The sequence below is a fragment of the Bos grunniens genome, chromosome 5 (genome assembly GCF_055505025.1).
Source record: "Bos grunniens cultivar Pamir isolate PY7600 chromosome 5, Bosgru_T2T1.0, whole genome shotgun sequence".
Lineage (NCBI taxonomy): Eukaryota > Metazoa > Chordata > Mammalia > Artiodactyla > Bovidae > Bos > Bos grunniens.
The window spans coordinates 29363364-29385678 of NC_141169.1; the positions used below are offsets into that span (position 1 = coordinate 29363364).

Below are 22315 nucleotides of genomic sequence, written 5' to 3' on the forward strand. Positions count from 1 at the left end.
TGAGAACTTCCAAATGTACAAGCTGGATTTAGAAAAGGTAGAGGAACCAGAGATCAAATTGCCAACATCTACTGGATCATAGAAAAAGCAAAGCAATTCCAAAAAAAAATCTGCTTCTGCTTCATTGACTACGCTGAAGATTTTGACTGTGTGGATCACAACAAACTGTGGAATATTCTTGAAGAGATGGGAATGCCAGACCACCTTACCTGCCTCCTGAGAAACCTGTATGCAGGACTAGAAGTAATGTTAGAACTGGACATGGAACAACAGACTGGTTCAAAATTGGGAAAGGAGTATTACTCGTCAAGGTTGTATGTTGTCATCCTGTGTATTTAACTTATTTGCAGAGTACATCATACAAAATGCTGGGCTGGATGACTCACAAGCTGGAATCAATGTTGCCAGGGGAAATATCAACAACCTCAGATAAGCAGATACCACTTTAATGGCAGAAAGTGCAGAGGAACTAAGCCTCTTGATGAAGGTGAAAGAGGAGAGTGAAAAAGCTGGTTTAAAACTCAACATTGAAAAAACTAAGATCATGGCATCCGGTCCTGTCACTTCATGGCAAAGAGGTGGGAAAAATGGAAACTGTAAGAGTTCATTTTCCTGGGCTCCAAAATCACTGCAGATGGTGACTGCAGTCAGGCAAATTGAAAGGCCCTTCCTCCTGAGCTTCCCTGGTGGCTCAGATGGTAAAGAATCTGCCTGTAGTGTGGGAGACCCAGGTTTGATCCTTGGGTCGGGAAGATCCCCTGGAGAAGGGAATGGCAGCCCACTCCAGTATGCTTGCCTGGAAAATCCCATGGACAGATGAGCCTGGCAGGCTACAGTCCATGGGGTCACAAAGACTTGGACACGACTGAGCAACTAACACTTTTGTTTTCTCTTTCTTCCTGGGAAGAAAAGCGATGACAAACCTAGATAGCATATTAAAAAGCAGAGATATCACTTTATCGAGAAAGTCCCTATAGTCAAAACTATAGTTTTTCCATTAGTGATGTATGGATGTGAGAGTTGTATCATAAACAAGGCTGAGTGCTGAAGAATTGCTGCTTTTGAACTGTGGTGCTGGAGGACTCTTGAGAGTCCCTTGGACTGCAAGGAGATCAAATCAGTCAGTCCTAAAGGAAGTCAGTCTTGAATATTCATTGGAAGGACTGATGCTAAAGCTGAAGCTCCAATACTTTGGCCACCTGATGTGAAGAACCAGCTCATTGGAAAAGACCCTGATTATGGGAAAGATTGAGGGCAAGAGGAGAGAGGAGGCAACAGAGGATGAGATGGTTGGATGGCATGGACATGAGTTTGTGCAAACTCAGGGAGATAGTGAAGGACAAGGAAGCCTGGCATGCTGTAGTTCATAGGGTGGCAAAGAATTGAACATGACTTAACGTCTGTACAACAGCAAAAGAGATACCATTTATTGACTGCTCTTGGGCTTCCCAGGTGGCACTAGTGGTAAAGAGCCCACCTGTCAATGCAAGAGACAAAAGAGAAATATGTTTGACCCCTGGGTCGGGAAGATCCCCCAGAGGAGGGCATGGCAACCCACTCCAGTTTGCTTGCCTGGAGAATCCCATGGACAGAGGAGCCTGGCGGGCCACACTCCACAGGGTTGCAGAGTCAGACTGAAGCGACTTAGCACTGAAACATAAAAGTCCAAAAGAAAGAAAAATATAGGAAAGAAGAAAAATTATTTTATTTTAAAAGTTGATATGTAGCTTTTAGTACTTAGAATAGTCTCTCTGACACCGCTGCTGCTAAGTCGCTTCAGTCATGTCCGACTCTGCGACCCCATAGGCGGCAGCCCACCAGGCTCCCCGTCCCTGGGATTCTCCAGGCAAGAACACTGGAGTGGGTTGCCATTTCCTTCTCCAATGGATGAGAGTGAAAAGTGAAAGTGAAGTCGCTCAGTCGTGTCTGACCCTTCGCGACCCCATGGACTGCAGCCTACCAGGCTCCTCTGTCCATGGGATTTTCCAGGAAGAGTACAGGAGTGAGGTGCCATTGACACTAGTAGATACTTAATAAACATTTGAATGAATGACTGAAGTTTTCTTTTTAAAGAGGGAGTTATCAATACTTCAGGAAACATGTTCTACTTGCTAGCTAGTTCATACATAGTTTAGCAGTAGAAGAGTGTGTTCCAAGTAGAATTCATTAGAATCATCTTTGGCCAAAAGAAAGTGTAGATTTTGTTTAAGAACTGAAACTCTTTTTATGTCTTTTACGAAGAATATAATTTTTAGGAATCATCTATGTTAGGGAAAACTATACTGATGAGTTTTTGGATTTGCTATAAAGAAAATTTAGCGTGCCTTGATGGTATCTCTTTATTATAGTTTGTGTAGTACTTGTTTTGTCATGGCAAGTACACAGAGGTAAAAATGAAAAATACGCAAAGGTAAAAATGGGAAATTGTAAAAATACGTAGGATGGTTTATAAGCCAGTTGGTCTAGCCAGTATACAGGCTTTATAGTTATTTGGTCATTGCTTTCTGTAGCAGATGATACAGAGTAATATGCTTTGGACTCTGATAGCAGTGAACTTGTGATATTTCTTCTTCTAGAGGGCACTATATGCTGTATAGCCTTTTCTAATAACACCTAGCCTTTCTAGGCCTAACCCAATCAGCTTCTAAAACTTGAGCAGGCTCAAGACATTTCATCCTTTTAGAATAATAAAACCATTTAATTGATCTTGTGATTTATCTTTGATTGGCTTAATTTAATGTTTAAAATCAGGCCAACTCTGAACTGATCAGTCCTAAACTGATCATTGAATCTCTTGGTAGACCTAACAAGATTTCTTTGCTTCAAACATCATTGCCTTGACTTACTCTTCAAACAACATGATGTTAGATCCCCTCATTTATTCTCATCTATTTCCTTAGATTTTTAAAGTCTTTTTAAAGTTCCACATTCAGAGCTAAGCACAGTTTTCAAGTGTAGGCAGTTTGCATAGAGCAGAAGGCCATTTCCCTCCTCAGCCTTTACTTTTAATGAAACATGATTATCAGCATTTTGGGCAGCCATAGCACATTTTGTCTCACTGAAATAGATTTTTTTAAGTCCTAGTCTTTCTCACATATACTGGGCCATTTTGTTGATGTTAATTCTAAGTGCATGACTTTATATTTATCCTTATTCAAGTTTATCCTGTTAGATTTAGCCTTCTATTCCAGCCACTTAGGATTACTTCAAAAGTTGATTTTATCATATATGATATTGCTTTCCCATCCCAGATTCCTGTCATTTGCATATTTGATCGTCATCCAAGTCATTTCTTTATAAAAACCGTTGCAGAGGACAGGTTTCCCTGAGGTCCTGTGGAGTATCACTAAACCTTCTTCCAGACTTACCCTCACTGTAGGTGCAGTTTGCATATAGTAGTTATCTTAACCACTTAACTTACAGAATTCATATTTTTCACCTTCAACAAAGATCTCAAGAGAGACTATTTTATACATTGCTGAAATCCAGAAATATTTATGTTTATAGAATTCCTTTGTCCAACCACATTTAAAAAGGAAACTGAGATAGTTTGGTTATGGTTTCTAGCGATCCTTGATGCCTTGCCTGAATACTCATAAACTTTTAACTGGCTTCCCTGGTGGCTCAGTGGCAAACAATCCTACTTGCAGTGCAGGAGACGCAGGTTCAATTCCTGGGTTTGAAAGATCTCCTGGACAAGGAAATGGTAACCCACTCCAGTATTCTTGCCAGGCAAATCTCATGGATAGAGGAGCCTGGCAGGCTGCAGTCCCTGGGGTCTCAAAGAGTCAGACCCGACTGAACAGTTGGGCATTCTTTTAATAACTGTTTCTGTAGGCTTGCCTTGGATTTCATATCAGATCACTGTGGTGTAAGTGTGGTGTATACTCTCTTTTCATGTTGAAAATTGCTACTACAGACATAAAAAGCTAATGTGATGTTTGGCATTATCAGAACCAGGAGATTTGTCTGAGTTTACATACTGAGTGTCACCTACAGATCTCATCTTCTCATTCTCTAATTTTCCTGGTATACAGTTTCATCCAGGTATATAATTTCACTCCTGGCACTTTTTGATAGTCTCCTTATGTATTGTGATCCATTAATCCCATACTTGGTCTTCTTTTTCTATTCTTAAGGTGGTGTTTCTTTACAGAAAAGATAGAAGAAAAACCAGGGATCGAGATGTTCTCCTGTCTCTTTTTTATATTAATTATGTGTCATATACAACAAAAAGTGGACCTCTGCTTTCCCTTACCTTTTTCTGCAGGTCTCAGCACAGTCTGTGAACTCAAGCTTGTTCCTTTTATATATTGTTGCCACTTTTTAAAAAATAGTTTTTCCCTTTTATATATATATATTTTTTCTTGTGCATGTCCTTCTAATTCTGTGTTGATTGGTGAGCTTTCCACCCACTCTGTGTAGATACCACCCTTCTTCTTCCCCTCCATCTCAGATAGCGTGGGATTGGCAGATTTCATTTTTGAGGACTTTTTTTTCATCTCAGACCATGAGCTTGGATCCCGTCTTCTTCGCTGTTTGAACCCTGCTCTTAACTGTGTTCCTTATTCTTCTTCCAGCTTACCTGGCTTGGTTGCTTTCATTTGAGGCTTCCAGCACTTCCTCTTTTGCAATCCGTTTCTCTTTCTTGGTCAACTTAGATTCAGAATTATAGTTCTTATCTCTTCTGCTGTCTGGATGATAAACAACTAGCCAGGCAGGTTTTTTTGTTGTTGTTGTTGTTTTTACGACATATGCTACTTTTTAGTTGAAAAATTTTCACCAGTTGTTCAGGTAGCAAACATCTTTTATCACTTGTGACAGAGGGCTCTTACCAAGAAAGTTAGCTGATTTCACCATTACTCAGTAGTTAGGGCATCTCACTGGCTTCATAGTAAAACTTTCAGGGCCATCTCTCCTTGCAAGGTGTCCTCCCTTATCTGCCCTTCCATCCTTCCCATACATCCAAGGAAATCATTCTGCTGTCCTCTCCTCTTTAAAAGTGTCATAGCCAGTTATTTTGGAGAAGGCAATGGCACCCCACTCCAGTACTCTTGCCTGGAAAATCCCATAGACAGAGGAGCCTGGTGGGCTGCAGTCTTTGGGGTCGCTGAGAGTCGGACACGGCTGAGAGACTTCACTTTCACTTTTCACTTTCATGCATTGGAGAAGGAAATGGCAACCCACTCCAGTGTTCTTGCCTGGAGAATCCCAGGGACGGGGGAGCCTGGTGGGCTGACATCTATGGGGTCACACAGAGTCGGACACGACTAAAGCGACTTAGCAGCAGCAGCAGCCAGTTATTTACTGGATACTTTTTTCCTTTTTATTTATTTATTTATTTTTACTTTTTTTCTTTTGAAGCTGACCTCAGGGTGTATAGTGTTTTCAGTTCTTGTCCTTTCATGCTGTAACTAACATAGGAATACTGGCATGTTTTCTTTCATATTTTCTTTTCATCATGATGGAGTCTAAAGTATTATAAATAGGGAAGTTAGCCGTTCATGGCATCTTATTGTCCCAAGTTAGTTTCTAATTTCCTTAGTTGCTATGGACACCTTTCTGTTTACCTTTCTTACCCAAGGTAGAGCTCACCAAACCTCTTCCTCTCTTTGCTCCAGGCTCTCTAGAAGAGGGTTCAGGAACTGGCAGGGCTGAGGGAGAAGGTTAAACTGTAGGTGTGCACTAGTAGAGACCATTCGGAGGCTGCCTTATCTCAAAAGGGTAATTTATACTTCAGGGGACCATGAAGCAGCTCTTCATGGAATCCCAGTTACAAACAGGAAAGATCATACCTGATACTGTTTCTGTTCCTCAGTGACTTCCAATCAGATGCTTTCTGCTAGGCCTCTACACTCAGGGGTGGTTTTTTACTTAGTGGCACACATTTTTAACATGCAATCAACTTTAGCAGGTAAGGTTTCTGTATCCTTACATTTAATCAGCGATACTATGAAATGTTGAGAATTCAAAAATGATCAGAATATATTAGGACTGGAATATTCTGGAGAATGCAGGCAAATAAACAAAGATATAAATCATGTCAACAAGTATTTCAACACACCAAGGAGAAGTTATTCCCTTTAAACAGCTCATGTTTCATTGGAATGAATTAAGTATATGAGGCAGAGAAGACAATAAAATGCTAAATTGGTAACAACCACTTAGAGTTCACTAGAGTTGGTTTTCCAAAGCTGCACTCAGTCAGAGAAGGAACAGACTTCTGTATTTCAAAATTGTTTCCTGCTGAATTGTTATTGTTGTGGGATAAGTGGGGGCCTAGAGCTGTGTTTATCAGTGACCTTTAGCCTTCACTTCTAAGAATGTGGAGCTGAATGGATTCTTGCTCCCACAGCAGAGTAAAAGCAGCTCAGTGTGGCAAGAACATGAGTGATTATATTCAAGGATTTTAGATTTTAAAATCTCTAATGAGAGAGTATTTGGTTTGGCTGTACTGTTTTGAGTTGATTTTAGGGGTAGCAGTTTTCGAATTCTAGCCTCAATTGACAGCCCTTTGCTTAGTCACGAGGGGCTAATGTGTAATGTATAATGTGTAATGCCGCATTATACTGAGAAGACTAGAAACTATTGTTATATATTAACCTTACTAGGCACTGATAACTTGAGAGGAACAAAACAACACAACCACCCTATGTTCATAGTTTTTCAGCTGTTGCTATGTTGCAAAATCTGATTGGCCTTGATTCTTGGTAATCATCAGTCATCTTTCAAGAAATCATCAGGTATGATGCATTTGGGGATGATAAGGCAGCTAAGTTTTCTGAAGACTGATGTCATGTTTCTTAATTTTGCTTTATTTTCCATACTGTTTGCTGTGGGAGCTTCCTCATTTTCCCGAGAAGAACTGGGACAGAGTACTTTTCTAGAAACCCCAGTGCTTCTACGCTTTATATTATCATCTCAAGGGTACCATAGTACATCTCACCTGACAAATTAATATGGACAGAAAGGATTCCTTGCCTTCTCCACCCTTAACACCATGGCGTGAACAAGGCACACACACCTCCAGACCAGAGGAAAAGCAAAGCACACTTTGTTTTTCTTGCCTTTGAAATTATTTTTAGCTGTAAGAAACCTGTGTTTCATGAATACTGGTTTGCATCTCGGCTTCCTGGATTCAACTCATAATGCATATAGCCTTGCTAAACATTAGATGTCAGTTGAAAGAGAAATTTCCTTCTTTTCTAACCCTCCCTTTTCTTCTTTAGCATCTGTACCATCAAATTTCTATTATACTATGTGTATTCTTGGATCTTGCTTGTTTTATATTCCAGTAAGACTTATGATGTTTATGTGATTTGCATGATTATAGTCCTTTTTCTACAAATGATTATTTTTGCCTGAATGTAATAATTTTATAATCTAATGTTTGGGAATAATGGAGGCTGCTGAGGGATATAGGTACACATAAGGAATTGCCTTTTCATCTGTGCTTAGTAAAGTTGATATTGATCTCTTTTTTATAATATAAGCATAATATTTAAATTATAGGTAAAAGTTTGAGTGTATTTCATTTTGAATGTGGAGAATGTTGATAAGTCACTGCATCCCTGACCTCTAACCTTTTAGTTTCAAGGGTTTACATTATGTGTCTTTTACCTTTCTTTTATATGTGCAAGTACACTGTGGCCTATACATATTTTTCTATTAAGAAAACTTTATTATAGAAAATTTCAAACATATATTAAGAAAATAATGATTTTGTACATATCCTCTTGTACACATCCCCCAGCTTTAAATATTTCGTATTATGACTCTTTTATAGATTCTTTACTACCAGCACCACCTGGGAAGCCCCTACCGTTTCATCCTCTACTTACTCTTTTTTTTTTTTTTTTAGTAAAATTTATATATGTTAAAATGAATTTCAGCTGTACTTTACAACTATGTAATCCATATACCGAACATAACATAGAACACTTTTATAGTCTAGAAAGTTCACTGGTATACCTTCACAGTTGATCCCTACCCTGGTAGGAAGTCACTGTACTTTTAAATTTTGCTTGTTTTAAAACATCATATATCATCCATTATATTGATATATTCTTTTTTCTGATTTCTTTGGTTGAATATCGCATCTGTGAGATTGAACCATGTTGTTGAATTCCTTGTTTTGCTGAGTAGTATTATATGAGTATACTGCAGTTTGTATTAATATATCCATTTTCTTAGTTATGAACATTTGGATTCCTTCCAGATTTTGCTTGTATGCTATGGATATCTATGTGTAAGTCTTTGGCTGTTCTTATACTTTCATTTCTCTTGGATAAATACCTATGGGTAGAATTGCTGGATCAAGGGGCCAATGCATGTTTACTCTTGTAAGAGACTGCCTACCATTTTTCTAAAGTGGTTTCATCATTTTACATTCCTACTGGCAAAGGATGAGAGTTCTAGTTGCTCCACATCCTTGCCAATACTTGGGTTCTCCTTCCTCTTCATTTTAGCTGTTCTAGTGAGTGTATGTACATAGTCTTTAAATTAAAATACATTTTATTTTGAGAATTTTGTGGCATGTCTTGAGATAATAGAAAATGTTCTTTAATTTGATTCAGCTCTTAAAATCCTTTTAAAGTTTGATCTGTACTGAATGCTGATCACAACAGTTGATCTCCAGGGCCCAGGATATTCTTTCTCACTAACCATGGCTAGAGGTTCTAAGGGAAAATTATTGGTAATCTTTTACACCCATTTTAGCCCCTTATTATTTCCGAAATACTTTCTTGTATGTTTATTCTTGACAGCAGATGTGGTTCCCATTTTATAGATGAAGCGATGAACACTCAAAAGAACTTGCCTAAGATTTGCCCAAGGGTTTTAGAGACTGAAACCCAGGACTTCTAACTTGGTCCCTTACTGTTTAGGACATCAGAAGGAGTTCAGTTCAGTTCAGTCGCGTCCAACTCTTTGCCACCCCGTGAATCGCAGCACGCCAGGCCTCCTTGTCCATCACCAACTCCCAGAGTCTACCCAAACTCATGTCCATCGAGTCGGTGATGCCATCCAGCCATCTCATCCTCTGTCGTCCCCTTCTCCTCCTGCCCCCAATCCCTCCCAGTATCAGGGTCTTTTCCGATGAGTCAGCTCTTCACGTAAGGTGGCCGAAGTATTGGAGTTTCAGCTTCAATATCAGTCCTTCCAATGAACACCCAGAACTGATCTCCTTTAGGATGGACTGGTTGGATCTCCTTGCAGTCCAAGGGACTCTCAAGAGTCTTCTCCAACACCACAGTTCAAAAGCATCAATTCTTCGGCACTCAGCTTTCTTCACAGTCCAACTCTCACATCCATACATGACCACTGGAAAAACCATAGCCTTGACTAGACGGACCTTTGTTGGCAAAGTAAAGGAGTAACATACTAGAATTCATCAGATATGTGTGTTTGCATATAAGAAGCTTTTTCTTGGAGGAGTTTGCTGGTAGGGATATCTCCATGTTAGTTGTATTCCATGGAGTGTGAGCTGACCTTGAAATATGTACTGGTCATTGATTTGTGCTTTTCATTTGGTTTCTTGGAATTTTGATTCTTGTTTAAATCCTTACAGTAGATGAGCTGATGTGCTTATAAAAATACTGTAGTTTGCCTTTCTGAGAACAAATACATCACTGAGAGTTCTAAATTGACATTTTGGAACCCTGCATACAGTTTTCAGAGCCGTTTTAGGAACCCCTGTCTGTGATTTCTAGAAACGCTCTTTGGACACTTAAGTGATTTTTAGCAGTGAATGTCTGTCACTGCCCACATTGTTGGGGTCAGAGGGATATCCCAGCAGGTCACCTGAGCTGGATGGTTAGAAAGAAACTTCACGGTGAGTAATGTTTATGGTTTTTGAAAGCAAACTGCAGTTAAAGGTTTCAGTATAAATCTGCTTTTACACCATTGTCAGATGTTAAAGTAAGGCATTTGTTTTATTTTAGTGATGTCCTTGCACTGCCCATTTTTAAGCAAGAAGAATCAAGTTTGCCTCCAGATAATGAGAATAAAATCCTCCCTTTTCAATATGTGCTTTGTGCTGCCACCTCTCCAGCAGTGAAACTCCATGATGAAACTCTGACGTATCTCAATCAAGGTTAGATGTGGTCTTACTCATTAGTATTATTCATAGACCTACTGGATTTGTGATATTTAATTAGGTACACTTATGTGTAAAAAAACTATACCTTTCTAGTGTGACCTATTACAGTCAAAAACTTACTTTAGAAATTTGAGTTTCAGTGTTGTATTTGATAAATATTCCTGGTTTCCTTCTTCTACCTGCCCATGTTTGGTTCTAACCTCCCCTTTTCTAATCCCTGTTCCCTGAACATCTGTTTGTTACTGTCTGAGAAGTCTTACTGTATCCAGCTCTTTTATTTACCAGTTGTGTGACCTTGGACAAGTTGATTAGACTCTACATTTCAGTTTCCTTATATGTGAAACTGAAATTGATAATACCTTAGAGAGTTGTATCAATTAAGTGATATAATTTATGAAAAACATTTAGCATTGTGCTTAGCATATAGTAAAGGATTATAGTTATTACTAATAATGTTACACTCTTGTGTATTCAGACAACTGAATTTTATTCTTTTTGAATCTTGGGAAGTTAACCTATGATAAATATAATATATAGTTACTTTTCCTTCTAGGACAGTCTTATGAAATCCGAATGCTAGACAATAGGAAACTTGGAGAACTTCCAGAAATTAATGGCAAATTGGTGAAGGTAAAAGAAAACAAGTACTGACCCTTTTTGGATTAATATTTTTTCTTTCCTAAGGGGCTTGGTGGTAATCTCTCACCTACTATAGTTTGTTGGCAGAGTGGTAAACTGCTGTGTTATTTCTTAGGGGCCAGAATGAACCCACCTATTCACCTGGATTTTTCAGAGCTGCCGAAAGAGAAAACTTAGCATACCAGGCCTGGAGAGTCTCATGACTCAGTGACGTTCTTTTTGGGTGGAATAAAGTAGCCTCCTTGAGATCTTTAGAGAAGTTCCAGTGTGTCTTTGGATACTTGGTCTAGTAGCAAGGAAACCAGGAGCTACTGTTGATGAATAGCAGTTTTCTTAGTCTGGACTGATAGTAATGAACACAGTATAATTGAGATGGAGGAATCTGGTCAGCTGCTGTAGAAGATGACATAAGAGAGATGTCAACAGGCATGTCCACAGAGTAAGAGTAACAAAAGGAAAGCTGATGGAAGCAGCCCCTGCCTACCCTCAACGTTTACAGGTTGTGTGGTGGGTTAGCAAGCGAGGACTTGGTGAGGATTTCATATACATCTAAAGAACTGAGCCAGACATTATATGGTAACAGTGGACACAGGTATTAATGCTTCCAGTGGGAGTTCTTTATGCCTAGTTACCAATCAGGGCTGATGTTTAAGCCAAGTTTTAGTTATGGTACTAGTTAACTATGAGGATTATATTTGAGCAATTATAAAGTTTGCCTGGAAATATAGAATGGTATGGGTTTTAAAGTAAAACAGGTCTCAAGAAAAATAATTTTAGGTTGTGTCTGGAAGCCAGCTGGGGGTGACTCCTGCTAGTTTTCTTTGTCAGCACTGATTTTTAAGGGATCCTGTTATCATTTGACTTTGTTGCTTCCTTTTAGAGTATATTCCGTGTTGTGTTCCACGACAGACGGCTACAGTACACCGAACATCAGCAGCTGGAGGGCTGGAGGTGGAACCGACCTGGAGATAGAATTCTTGACATAGGTAAGTTAAGAGAATCCATTGCTTAGAAATGCCTTTAACTATGGTCTGTGAATTGGTTTTCTTTACTTGATATTTGCCTTGACTTACAATGCTCCAGGGGCTCAATTAACATGAACTAAGCATAAAATATTACTGGTGTAAAGATTTCAAAATTCAAGTTGAAAGTGTAGACACTTCAGTTCTGTAACAACTGCATCCATTACTAAAGAGTGCTTTTTGTTTTTGTTTTTCAATTTAGTTGTGGTAAAATATACATAACATAAAATTTACCGTTTTAACCATTTTTAAGTATACAGTTCAGTTGCATGAAGTACATGCCCATTGTTGCACAAGCCATCACTACCATCCATCTCTACAGTTTTTTTCATCTCGCAAAACTGAAACTCTGTACCCATGAAACAACCATTTCTCATTCCTTCCTCTCCCCAGCCCCTGGCAACCACCATTCTACTTTTTATCTGTATGAATTTAACTGCTGTAGGTGCCTCATATAAATGGAATCATTATTTGTATTTTTGTGCCTGGGTTATTTCAGTCAGCATAACCCTCAAGATTCATACATACAGTAGCAAGTGTTACAGTTTCCTTCTCTTTGGGAACACTTATACACTGTTGTGGAAATTAAGTTGGTATAGCCACTGTGGAAAACAGGATGGAGGTTTCTCTGAAAGCTAAAAATAGAACTATCATATGACCTAATATTTCCACTCCTGGGTGTATATCCAAAAGGACCAAAAACACCAATTCAAAAAGATACATGCACCACAGCGTTCATAGCAGCATTGTTTACAGTTGCCAAGATGTGTGCACAACCTAAGTGTCCATCAGCAGTTAAATGGATAAAGAAGATGTGATACACACACACACACACACACACACACACACACACACACACACACACACACATCCAAGCTCTACAGTGTTAGCCTCTCTTCGTGAATATACTTTTAGTTCTGGCATCTGTCCTTGATCTCTTATTGGTTATTATCTCCTATTGGTAAACATAGTTGCTAAACAGACATAAGTATTACTAATTTTATCTGAGAAAACACTGGTTCTCCTACAGGTATCTTGATATCCATTTGATAAACTGACTTTAGGATAAATCCAACACAGCTAATAGTGTGGAGTGGGACCCATGTAATGCTTTCTTGTTTGAATCATTGATATTAAAACAGTAGAGAAGTTATAGCACAGTTATAATAACAAATATTAGCTGGCCTTATCCCTCAATTTGAATTATTAATAGCAGTCAGGGAATAATATTTAAATACATGCCATATGGAACAGAAAGTTCTAAAGGCCATTCATTTTCCTCCCCTCTTGAATATAAGTTGTGTCATCCTATTATAGGATTCTTTGATGACTTCATGAGTCAGCTGTTATGTTAAATTTACCCACTTATATTTGTGATGCAGTGTTTTCTGTCTTTATTCGGACACTCTGCTTTATCCTTCTATAACAATCCTCTTAGTTTTTCTCTAGCAGTAACATTGCCCTTAAAACTGCAAGTGAAGCAGATTGTAAATTAAATTTTTCATGACACTAAACCCAGTGCGTACACTAAATTTATCTTTAAGTAGAATTCTGGCAAATTAAAAGGAAACTACTCATAAATTGTCTTATTTTAAAAACTTTTTAAAGTGGAAAAAAGATGCTCAGAAGGAAAGTACTTAGGTCAATTTTAGCTCTAATTGAACTCTTTTTTGGCAAAAAAAAAAGTTGAGGGTGTATACACAAAAGTCTTGGTAATTCAGGACCAATGATAGAAGAATCGGTGCTTTCTTATTTAAACCCAGTGGCACCCAGAATTGTTCAATGATCACCGTTTATTTCTCAGATATCCCAATGTCTGTGGGTATAATCGATCCTAGGGCTAACCCAAACCAACTAAACACAGTGGAGTTCCTGTGGGACCCTGCGAAAAGGACGTCTGTGTTTATTCAGGTAAGACGCTGTGGACAGGGCTCCAGTTTTGCAAAGGATTCAGGTAAGACACTGTGGACAGGGCTCCAGTTTTGAAAAGGATACCTTACCACCAGTTTGGTCCTTAAAGGATAAAAATGTATTAAATTTGAAATCTTTCCAGGGTTGCAACCTGTAAACCCCTAAACAAATGCAGACTTCTCAACATGTGAAAGCAAAGAGGAGTTTCTGTGTTGCTCTTCTAATTTCCCCAATTTATTTATTTGTTTCTCTCAAAAATACTTGCTAATGCATGCATAATATTTTATTCTTGAGATAAACTTACCTAACAGTTGTCTAGCATTGAGATTATCCTCATTTTTCAGTACTACCAAAGAAGTTATTTTGAACATCTTCATAATTAGAATCTGATTTGCATATCTGATTATGTCCTTTGGGTAGACTGCCTGAAAACTCATATTTGTAATAATGATAGCCAGTAGTTTATTGAGTGCTTCTCATCAGATAGTCACTGTGTTAACACTTTTTACCCATGATTTTAAGACTTTCAACAAGAATCCTGTGGAGTAAGAATATTCCTTGAGTCTTAGATAAGTTAATAACTTACCCAGGCAGGTATTTGGTCAACCAGGGCTCCACTATGAAGATTTGTCAAGATCTTGGACTTTATGCAGTAGCCTAGCAAACAGTTTTCTTCCCATTGCTCATGAGCTTTCATATTTACTATTCTCCCAGCATGGATGGTGCCTCTGTTTTCTAAAATCTACCATAAATTTCAGGAAAGTTTCATTAACAGAAACCATTTCTCTTCTATGTTAACTCTGTCTTTTCTGAAATAATTAATGAATTCCTCAGAGCAGCTTTTTGTTAACATTAGACCTGTACAATTACTTTGTTTGCATTTGTAAATCATTGAAGTTTTCCTCATTTCCTCATGAGAGTATAAATTCTTCATGATCAGAAAGAGAGTGTAAGGTTTTTTTGTAGGTGTTTAAAGGTTTTGCTGTTGCCCTAAAATGTTGCTGACTGGTTTGGCTCCTAATAGTACTGAAACCTGGCTGGATGGTATATTCTTTTCAGGTGCATTGTATTAGCACAGAGTTCACCATGAGGAAACATGGTGGTGAGAAGGGAGTGCCATTTCGAGTACAAATTGATACCTTCAAGGAGAATGAGAACGGGGAGTATACTGAGCACTTACACTCAGCCAGCTGCCAGATCAAAGTCTTCAAGGTATTCCTGGGCTTTGCGCTGGTCCTTGGACTTTTTTTCCTTGTCTTTCATTTGCAACATTAGTCACCAAGTGAGAAAGTCAGCTTGTCTCTTTTCAAAAACTATGAAAGCCCAGCCTAAATTGGAGTTACTGAAATAAGTACTGAGCTGCCCAGTAAAGAAGTTTAAATAGGGATGGTGGGAGAAGGGGAACTTGGAAAAGGGATTGTAGGGATATCATATGGATAAATACCTTCTCATTGCAAGATTCATTAACATGAAAGTATTTGGAGCATGACATGAAGTCCCCCTGTACCACTCTTACCCTGACCCCCCAACCTCTCCCCAGAGGTAACCAGTGTCAATAATTTCATATGTATTCTAATTCACTTCTGTGCTCTTATGTACACATGTACATAGATATACACGTATTTTCCTTTCTTTGAAACATAAACAGAATTGTATTGTATGAATTGTTTTGAAGCTTGCTTTTTTCATAACTATGTGCTTTAGAGATTTTTCCATGTCCGAAGCTATAGATCTCGTACTTGCCTTCAATTCCATTACACATTTAAATATCCCATTTTCAGACTTAGATTTAATGATGGATCTTGTCTTTACCTCGTTGTATATACCTTTTTGTCTCACAAGTGATTATTCTAAGTTTGTAGAAGTAATGTTGAATCGAAGTGTGAGTACTTGAATTTAAAATGGAGTATTTCTCCTTTCAGCCCAAAGGTGCAGACCGAAAACAAAAAACAGATAGGGAGAAAATGGAGAAACGAACACCTCATGAGAAGGAGAAATACCAACCTTCCTATGAGACGACTATACTCACAGAGGTAAAAGGATTTCTTTGGGTGACAGTTTCAATCAGTACTTTTTACTCTTAAAAGAAATAGCCAATTATTTTGTAATGTACTATTAACCCTTGAATAACACAGGTTTGAACTGCATGGGTCTATTTATACATAGTTTTTTTTTCCCTGCTAAATATGTATTAATATTAAGGGTTCTCTGGTGGCACAGTAGTAAAGAATCCCTCTGCTGACGCAAGAGACTTGGGTTCGATCCCTGGGTCGGGAAGATTCCCCTGGAGGAGGAAATGACTACCCACTCCAGTATTCTTGCCTAGAAAATTCCATGGACAGAGGAGCCTGGCAGGCTACAGTCCATCGGGTTGTGAAGAGTCAAACGTGACAGCACACAGCTGTGGGCTACAGTACTACATGGTTTGCAGTTGAATACAGGGTGCAGATGCAGAGGACTGACTATCAAGTTATACCCAGGTTTTTGACTGTGGAAAAGGAGATGGTGCCCCTAACACCTATATTGCTCAAGGGTCAACTGTATACATATTATCATTACGTTGTATACCTAAACTAATATTATAGATATGTCAGTTATATTTCAATTAAAAAAAAATAGAAGAAACATCACTTCTAGTCTGATCAAAACTTATTTGTCCTCTTAGTTGTGAGGACTTATGAGGAATTAAGATTTACTAATCAAGATGTGCTTTTGAGGGACTTCTCTGCCAGTTCAGTGGTTAAGACTCCATGCTCCTGATTCGGGGGGACAGGTTCAATACCTGATTGGAGAACTAAGATCCTACATGCCGCACAGTATGGCCAAAAAAAAAAGGTGTGCTATTCGACAAATGAATTTATCTACAAAACAGAAATAGTTACAGATGTAGAAAACAAACTTATGTTACCAGGGGATCAGGATCAGGAAGGGAAGGATAAATTGGGAGACTGGGATTGACATATACACACTGTGCTGTGCTGTACTTAGTCGCTCAGTCGTGTCTGACTCTTTGTGACCCATGGACTGTAGCCCACCAGTCCATGGGGATTCTCCAGGCAAGAACACCAGAGTGGGTTGCCATGCCCTTCTCCAGACTTATACATACTACTATATATAAAATAGATAACCGATAAGGACCTACTATATAGCACAGAGAACTTACTCAATACTCTTTAATGGCCTATATGGGAAAAGAATCTAAAAAAAGAGTAGATATATGGTATATATGTATAACTGATTCACTTTGCTGTACATCTGAAACTATTATCACATTGTAAATCAACTCTGTGTGTGCGCATGTGTGTGAGCATGCTTAGTCTCATCCAACTCTTTTCAACCCCATAGACTGTAGCCCGCCAGGCTCCTCTGTCCATGGAATTTTCCAGGCAAGAATACTGGAATGTATGACAAAACCAATACAATATTGTAAAGTAATTAGCCTCCAATTAAAATAAATAAATTAAAAAAAAACATGTAGTTGAATTAAAAAAAAAAAAAAAATACTGGAGTGGGTTGCCGTCTCCTCCTCCAGAGTATCTTCCCAACCCAGGAATTGAACCTGCACTCTCTTGCGTCTCCTGCATTGATAGGTGTATTCTTTACCACTGTACCACCTGGGAATCCAAAAAAAAAAAAAGATGGGCTATTTAAGTAACAGTGTTTTGGTGGAACTCTAGAGTCATGTACTTTCTGCATCTAAATTGCCTTTGTTTTTAGTGTTCTCCATGGCCTGAGATCACATATGTCAATAATTCCCCATCACCTGGCTTCAACAGTTCCCATAGCAGTTTTTCTCTTGGTGAAGGGTAAGTCTAGAAAGTGCAATTAGCTTGTGTTTGTCCTAAAAATATATTATTTCATTATGTCTCCATAAGCAAAATCTTTGCAAATCAGTAAGAGCTTCTATTTGGTCAGTCTTTGATGGAATTATATATTAACTGAGGTTTGGATTATTATTATTATTATTATTATTCAAAAGAGACTAAGTTTTATGTGGCCTTCCCCCACCCCACCCCATTATTTTATTTATTTATTGGTCATGCCACAAGACTTACAGGATTTAAGTTCCTCAACCAGAGATTGAACCCAGGCCTCTGGACCTCCAGGGAATTCCCTTCTCTCCACTCTTAGAAAATAGCATTATGGTCAGTGTTTAGTGATTTGTGGACTGATTTTCTGGACTTTTCCCTTCTTCCTCTTACTGTTTATCTTGAGGTTATTTCACTTCCTGATTATAGCATGGTCATTGGGAACTGAAACACAGTTGTACAGACACTAAAATCTGTTTGGTTACTTATTTAAAAATGGTCCTAACACCTAATTTATTATAAATCTTTGATAATTGGGGGAAGAAGGTAAAGGTGAGAGCGCAAATGAAGTTTTGGAATTATCTATGGGATTTATTTAGTCTTGCCTTATTGTCTTTATTATCACAGATAATTGAAAGTTGGCATAGATGCCTACTCCAGTTAAAAAAAGTTGTCTTATAGTCCCAGCATTCAACACATTTTCTACATAGGCCATATTGAAATTTGAAATAGGTTGTGAAATGTGTGACTAGCTTGATTGTAATGTTTGCTTTTGAGTTTGTTTAGGCTCTGTGTTCATGCTGCTTCTGAAAGTATTTAATTAAGATAACTTAGAGAATTCCCTGGTGGTCCAGTGGTCGGGACTCCACACTCGCACTGCAGGGGGCACGGGTTCAGTCCCTGGCAGGGAACTAGGATCCCCAGGCTGTGCAGCACAGCCAAAAAAAGGCGGGGACAGTTAGCTAAAATATTCAAAATGCAACTAACAATTAAAACTAGATAGCAGTTGCAGAAGGAGTAGATAGATAACTAAGGCTCTAAGATAAGTTGATTACTAAATTTGAATTTTGCAGCAAAGGCCAACATTTTTAAATAGAGAAAGTTATTTTTTGAAAGAAAAATCTGTTACCACCCTATGGATTATACTTATAGAGAATTTAAAATATTATGCAAAACTTAAGAGTTCTAAAATTTTCTCTTTGTCATGTAGTTCAATATTAGGCTCTAATTTTTCTCCCATAAAAGAAGTAAGCATTAGGGAAGAGGGACAAACTACTGAGAAAAAGAAGTGTAGGGAAAACTCAAGGGTGTGGAGATAGCCCTTGGATAACAAATTAGCACTAATTTTTGAAGCTTTTAAAAAAGTAATTATTAAGTGTTTATTACTTAATAAACTTACTTAAAAATATATACTTAAAAATATATATATACTTTAAAAATATACTTATTATTAAGTATAAAAGTATATGATGACATTTTATTGTATACTTTTTATTCTAATTTTTCTTGAATCTATTTGTGTATATTTATATGCTTCACATAGTAGTAATATATTGATTACTTTTATATTTTGATATTTTTAGTTTATGGTCTAATAAACTTATGTTAGTATTGTTTATGCCATAATTTAATCAGTCCCAACTTACTGGATTTTTTTTTTCAATTTCTTCAATAATAAAAAATGACATAGTTTCTACTGCTCCCCACCCCAAAGTCTTTATGCTAAAATAATAGATGATAGAAATGTTGGATCCAAGAGTTAAGAATGTTTTATGAGATAGTACAAATTCCTGTAAATCTCTACCTTTAAGACTTACAATGATGCAGAGTGAGATGACAAACCCTACTACGTTTCATGGACTCATCCTTTCATTTTAAATGTTTCTTTAGAAATGGTTCACCAAACCACCAGCCAGAGCCACCCCCTCCAGTCACAGATGTAAGTCCAAAGTTAAATGTCAGTTACTGGCCATGTCTAATAATACTTTGGTGACTGTGTGATTCAGTAGAAATTCCCAACTTTTAGAGAGTATTATTCATTCTTTCACTAAGAAAACTAAGCAAACATTAAATTTTGACTAAGAACCAGATACTGTGCTGTATTTAAGGAACTTTCGGTCTAGTGGGGAGGATAAAGATGGAATTTCATGGATATCTTGCATGGTTAGAGAAAGAAAACCTGACGTATAAACAGCTTCCGAGCAAACTCCGTCTGAATGTGGGTGTATTTGGCTGTTGTAATGTTTACCTTTTTAAAGTTGAGTCTGTTTAGTAACCAAAAAAAATACTTTCCCTTTTTCAGAACCTCTTGCCAACAACCACACCTCAGGAGGCTCAGCAGTGGTTGCATCGAAACCGTTTCTCCACGTTCACGAGGCTTTTTACAAACTTCTCAGGTTAAATTTGCTTGTCCTTTGTTTTGCCAGCATGGGATTTCTTTTATACTCTAGGAATTCCTGATATTCCTGTGTTATTGGGGGAGGAAGAGGCGGCTCTTAATGCATTTTTCTGATTAAATGAATTCCATTGAACTCTTCAGATTTTCTCACCAGCTGCAACTGTGCTGTAAAATACTCAAAAAGAAAACCCTCTTAAACTCATTTAAAACTATTTATTCTATACAATACCTTTAAAATATATTATCCATACAGTATTTTATCAAGGAGCATTGCAGGTAGTCTGAAATTCCCCCCCTGATATTACTATATTTTCTTTGCACATTTCACTTTTATTTAGCATCATCTCCGTAGTACCACGTATGGTAGGAATATATAAATAGATAAGGCATAGTTCTTGTTCAGTCACCATCTAGTATCAAAGAAAATCCAAATCAAAATAAAACCTTGAAATAAGGAAAACAAATAGTTGTGATGCATTAGATAAATGTAGACAAAGTGAAGCATTTGGAGAAGCGTCTGGAGTTAGGGAACATGTGTGATGCGTGAGGTAAATTTTGAGGGCTGAGGAGGAGTCTGTTAGTCAGACAGCAGAAGAATATTTTAGGCAGGAGGAACAACTTACTTATTAGGCATGGTCAGTATGATGAAAGCATAGGGTTGAATGAGTAAGTTAATTGGGTCGGAATTGAGAAGGGAGAGGATGCAGAGGCCAGGTCATGGAAGGCTTTATATACCATGCAAGAGATTATGACTATAGCTTACTGGTAATGAGGTATCCTTGTAAGAGTCCATTTTAAAAGTCATTAACGAAGAGAATCTTTGCCTTTATCACCCATTTGCTTATATTTATTCCAGGAGCAGATTTATTGAAACTAACTAGAGATGATGTGATTCAAATCTGTGGCCCTGCAGATGGAATCAGACTTTTTAATGCATTAAAAGGCCGGTATGTAATTAGTGTTAAAATATCAGTGGGGTCGGATTCCAAATGGATTTGGATTCAGGGACTCTTCACACTACTCTTTGTGCAGCTAAATACATCTTGTCAAAACATTCTATTTGAATTCCAGCTGTGTGCCAAATAAAGATGAAAATTATCTTTTCCTGTACTTGATCCAAGAAATTCCTCACGATATTTCATTTTTCATTTCCAGGTAGTTTTTTTCATTTAATTAAATATTCATTGTCCCTATTATGAGCCATTAGGCTTTGGTGATACATCGATGAGCTTTCTGCAGAGAGAGAGATAAAGATGATATACAATAAGTATTTTGAATAGTAATAAGTGTTTTAAAGAAAAATAAACAAATAAAAACAAAGTTGTAGCTTGTAGAGTACTCAGAATATAGTCAGGGAAGACCTTTCTTCAGAGGGGATATTTAAACTGAGTTATGAGAAGGATGGAAGCTTTGGAGTCATAAGGGAAGAGGGTTTTATGCAGAAGAAACAGCAGGTACAAAGGTCCTGAACTCAGTTTTACTAGAGAAGAGATCATTCTTAGGTTTTGGCAGGAATTCATGGAATGTCTGCTTAATACAGAGTAAGAGTAATGCCTGAGAGTAATTAAGCAGAGTGATTAATGTCTGCTTAATTTCAAGTCTCTGTTTGGGATTTACAATTTAAAGTAGGTAGTAGTAATATTGGCACCCCACTCCAGCACTTTTGCCTGGAAAATCCCATGGATGGAGGAGCCTGGTAGGCTGCAGTCCATGGGGTCGCGAAGGGTCAGACACGACTGAGCGACTTCACTTTCACTTTTCACTTTCATGCATTGGAGAAGGAAATGGCAACCCACTCCAGTGTTCTTGCCTGGAGAATCCCAGGGACAGGGGAGCCTGGTGGGCTGCCGTCTATAGGGTCGCACAGAGTCAGACACGACTGAAGTTACCTAGCAGCAGCAGTAGTAATATTGATGGGAAAAAAATACAGGTCAGTGCCATAGAACCAAATCAGTGACTAAATAATGAACTAAGATTATGAAGTATTTTTGTTTATTATTAAAGATATTAAATCAAGTTGGAAACTTTTAAGCAAAGAGGTGAAATTCAAGGGTTGATTACTAGGCAAAAAAGAATGGATCATTCATTTTTAAATGTATTATTTTCAGAGCATTTAGAAGTAGGAAGGAATAAGGTGATCAGAGCAAGAGGTGATTCAGTATGGTTGCCTATGAAGAAAGAACAGAAAGGCTAAAGCTGACTAGGAGACAGTCATGAGGGAAATGAGATTTTCTAGTCTGTGCCTGGAGAATCCCAGGGACGGTGGAGCCTGGTGGGCTGCTGTCTATGGGGTCGCACAGAGTCGGACACGACTGAAGCAACTTAGCAGCAGCAGCAGTCTGTGGCATTGGTGCTCTTAAGTAAAAGGTATATCTTTGAACCTTAAAAAACAGTGGCTCACACATACTGAATCCTTCTAACCTTTACATCAGAGGTT

At 38.0% G+C, this 22315-nt stretch overlaps 1 protein-coding gene across 11 annotated transcripts in view; it reads left to right on the forward strand.

The window, feature by feature from the left end:
* The window catches only part of TFCP2 (transcription factor CP2), a 52419-nt gene that overhangs the window by 25080 nt on the left and 5024 nt on the right, over positions 1-22315 (forward strand). For 6 of the 11 annotated variants that reach the window (XM_086399415.1, XM_086399416.1, XM_086399423.1 and 3 more), the window contains exons 2-11: positions 9942-10093; positions 10653-10729; positions 11619-11724; positions 13565-13671; positions 14731-14883; positions 15594-15704; positions 17389-17477; positions 19371-19419; positions 19783-19876; positions 20735-20825. In XM_086399415.1, coding sequence (XP_086255541.1) covers positions 9942-10093; positions 10653-10729; positions 11619-11724; positions 13565-13671; positions 14731-14883; positions 15594-15704; positions 17389-17477; positions 19371-19419; positions 19783-19876; positions 20735-20825 — 1029 coding nt within the window. The remainder of the gene's footprint in view (positions 1-9941; positions 10094-10652; positions 10730-11618; positions 11725-13564; positions 13672-14730; positions 14884-15593; positions 15705-17388; positions 17478-19370; positions 19420-19782; positions 19877-20734; positions 20826-22315) is intronic. The other 5 variants (XM_086399420.1, XM_086399421.1, XM_086399426.1 and 2 more) reach the window with 1 other exon arrangement.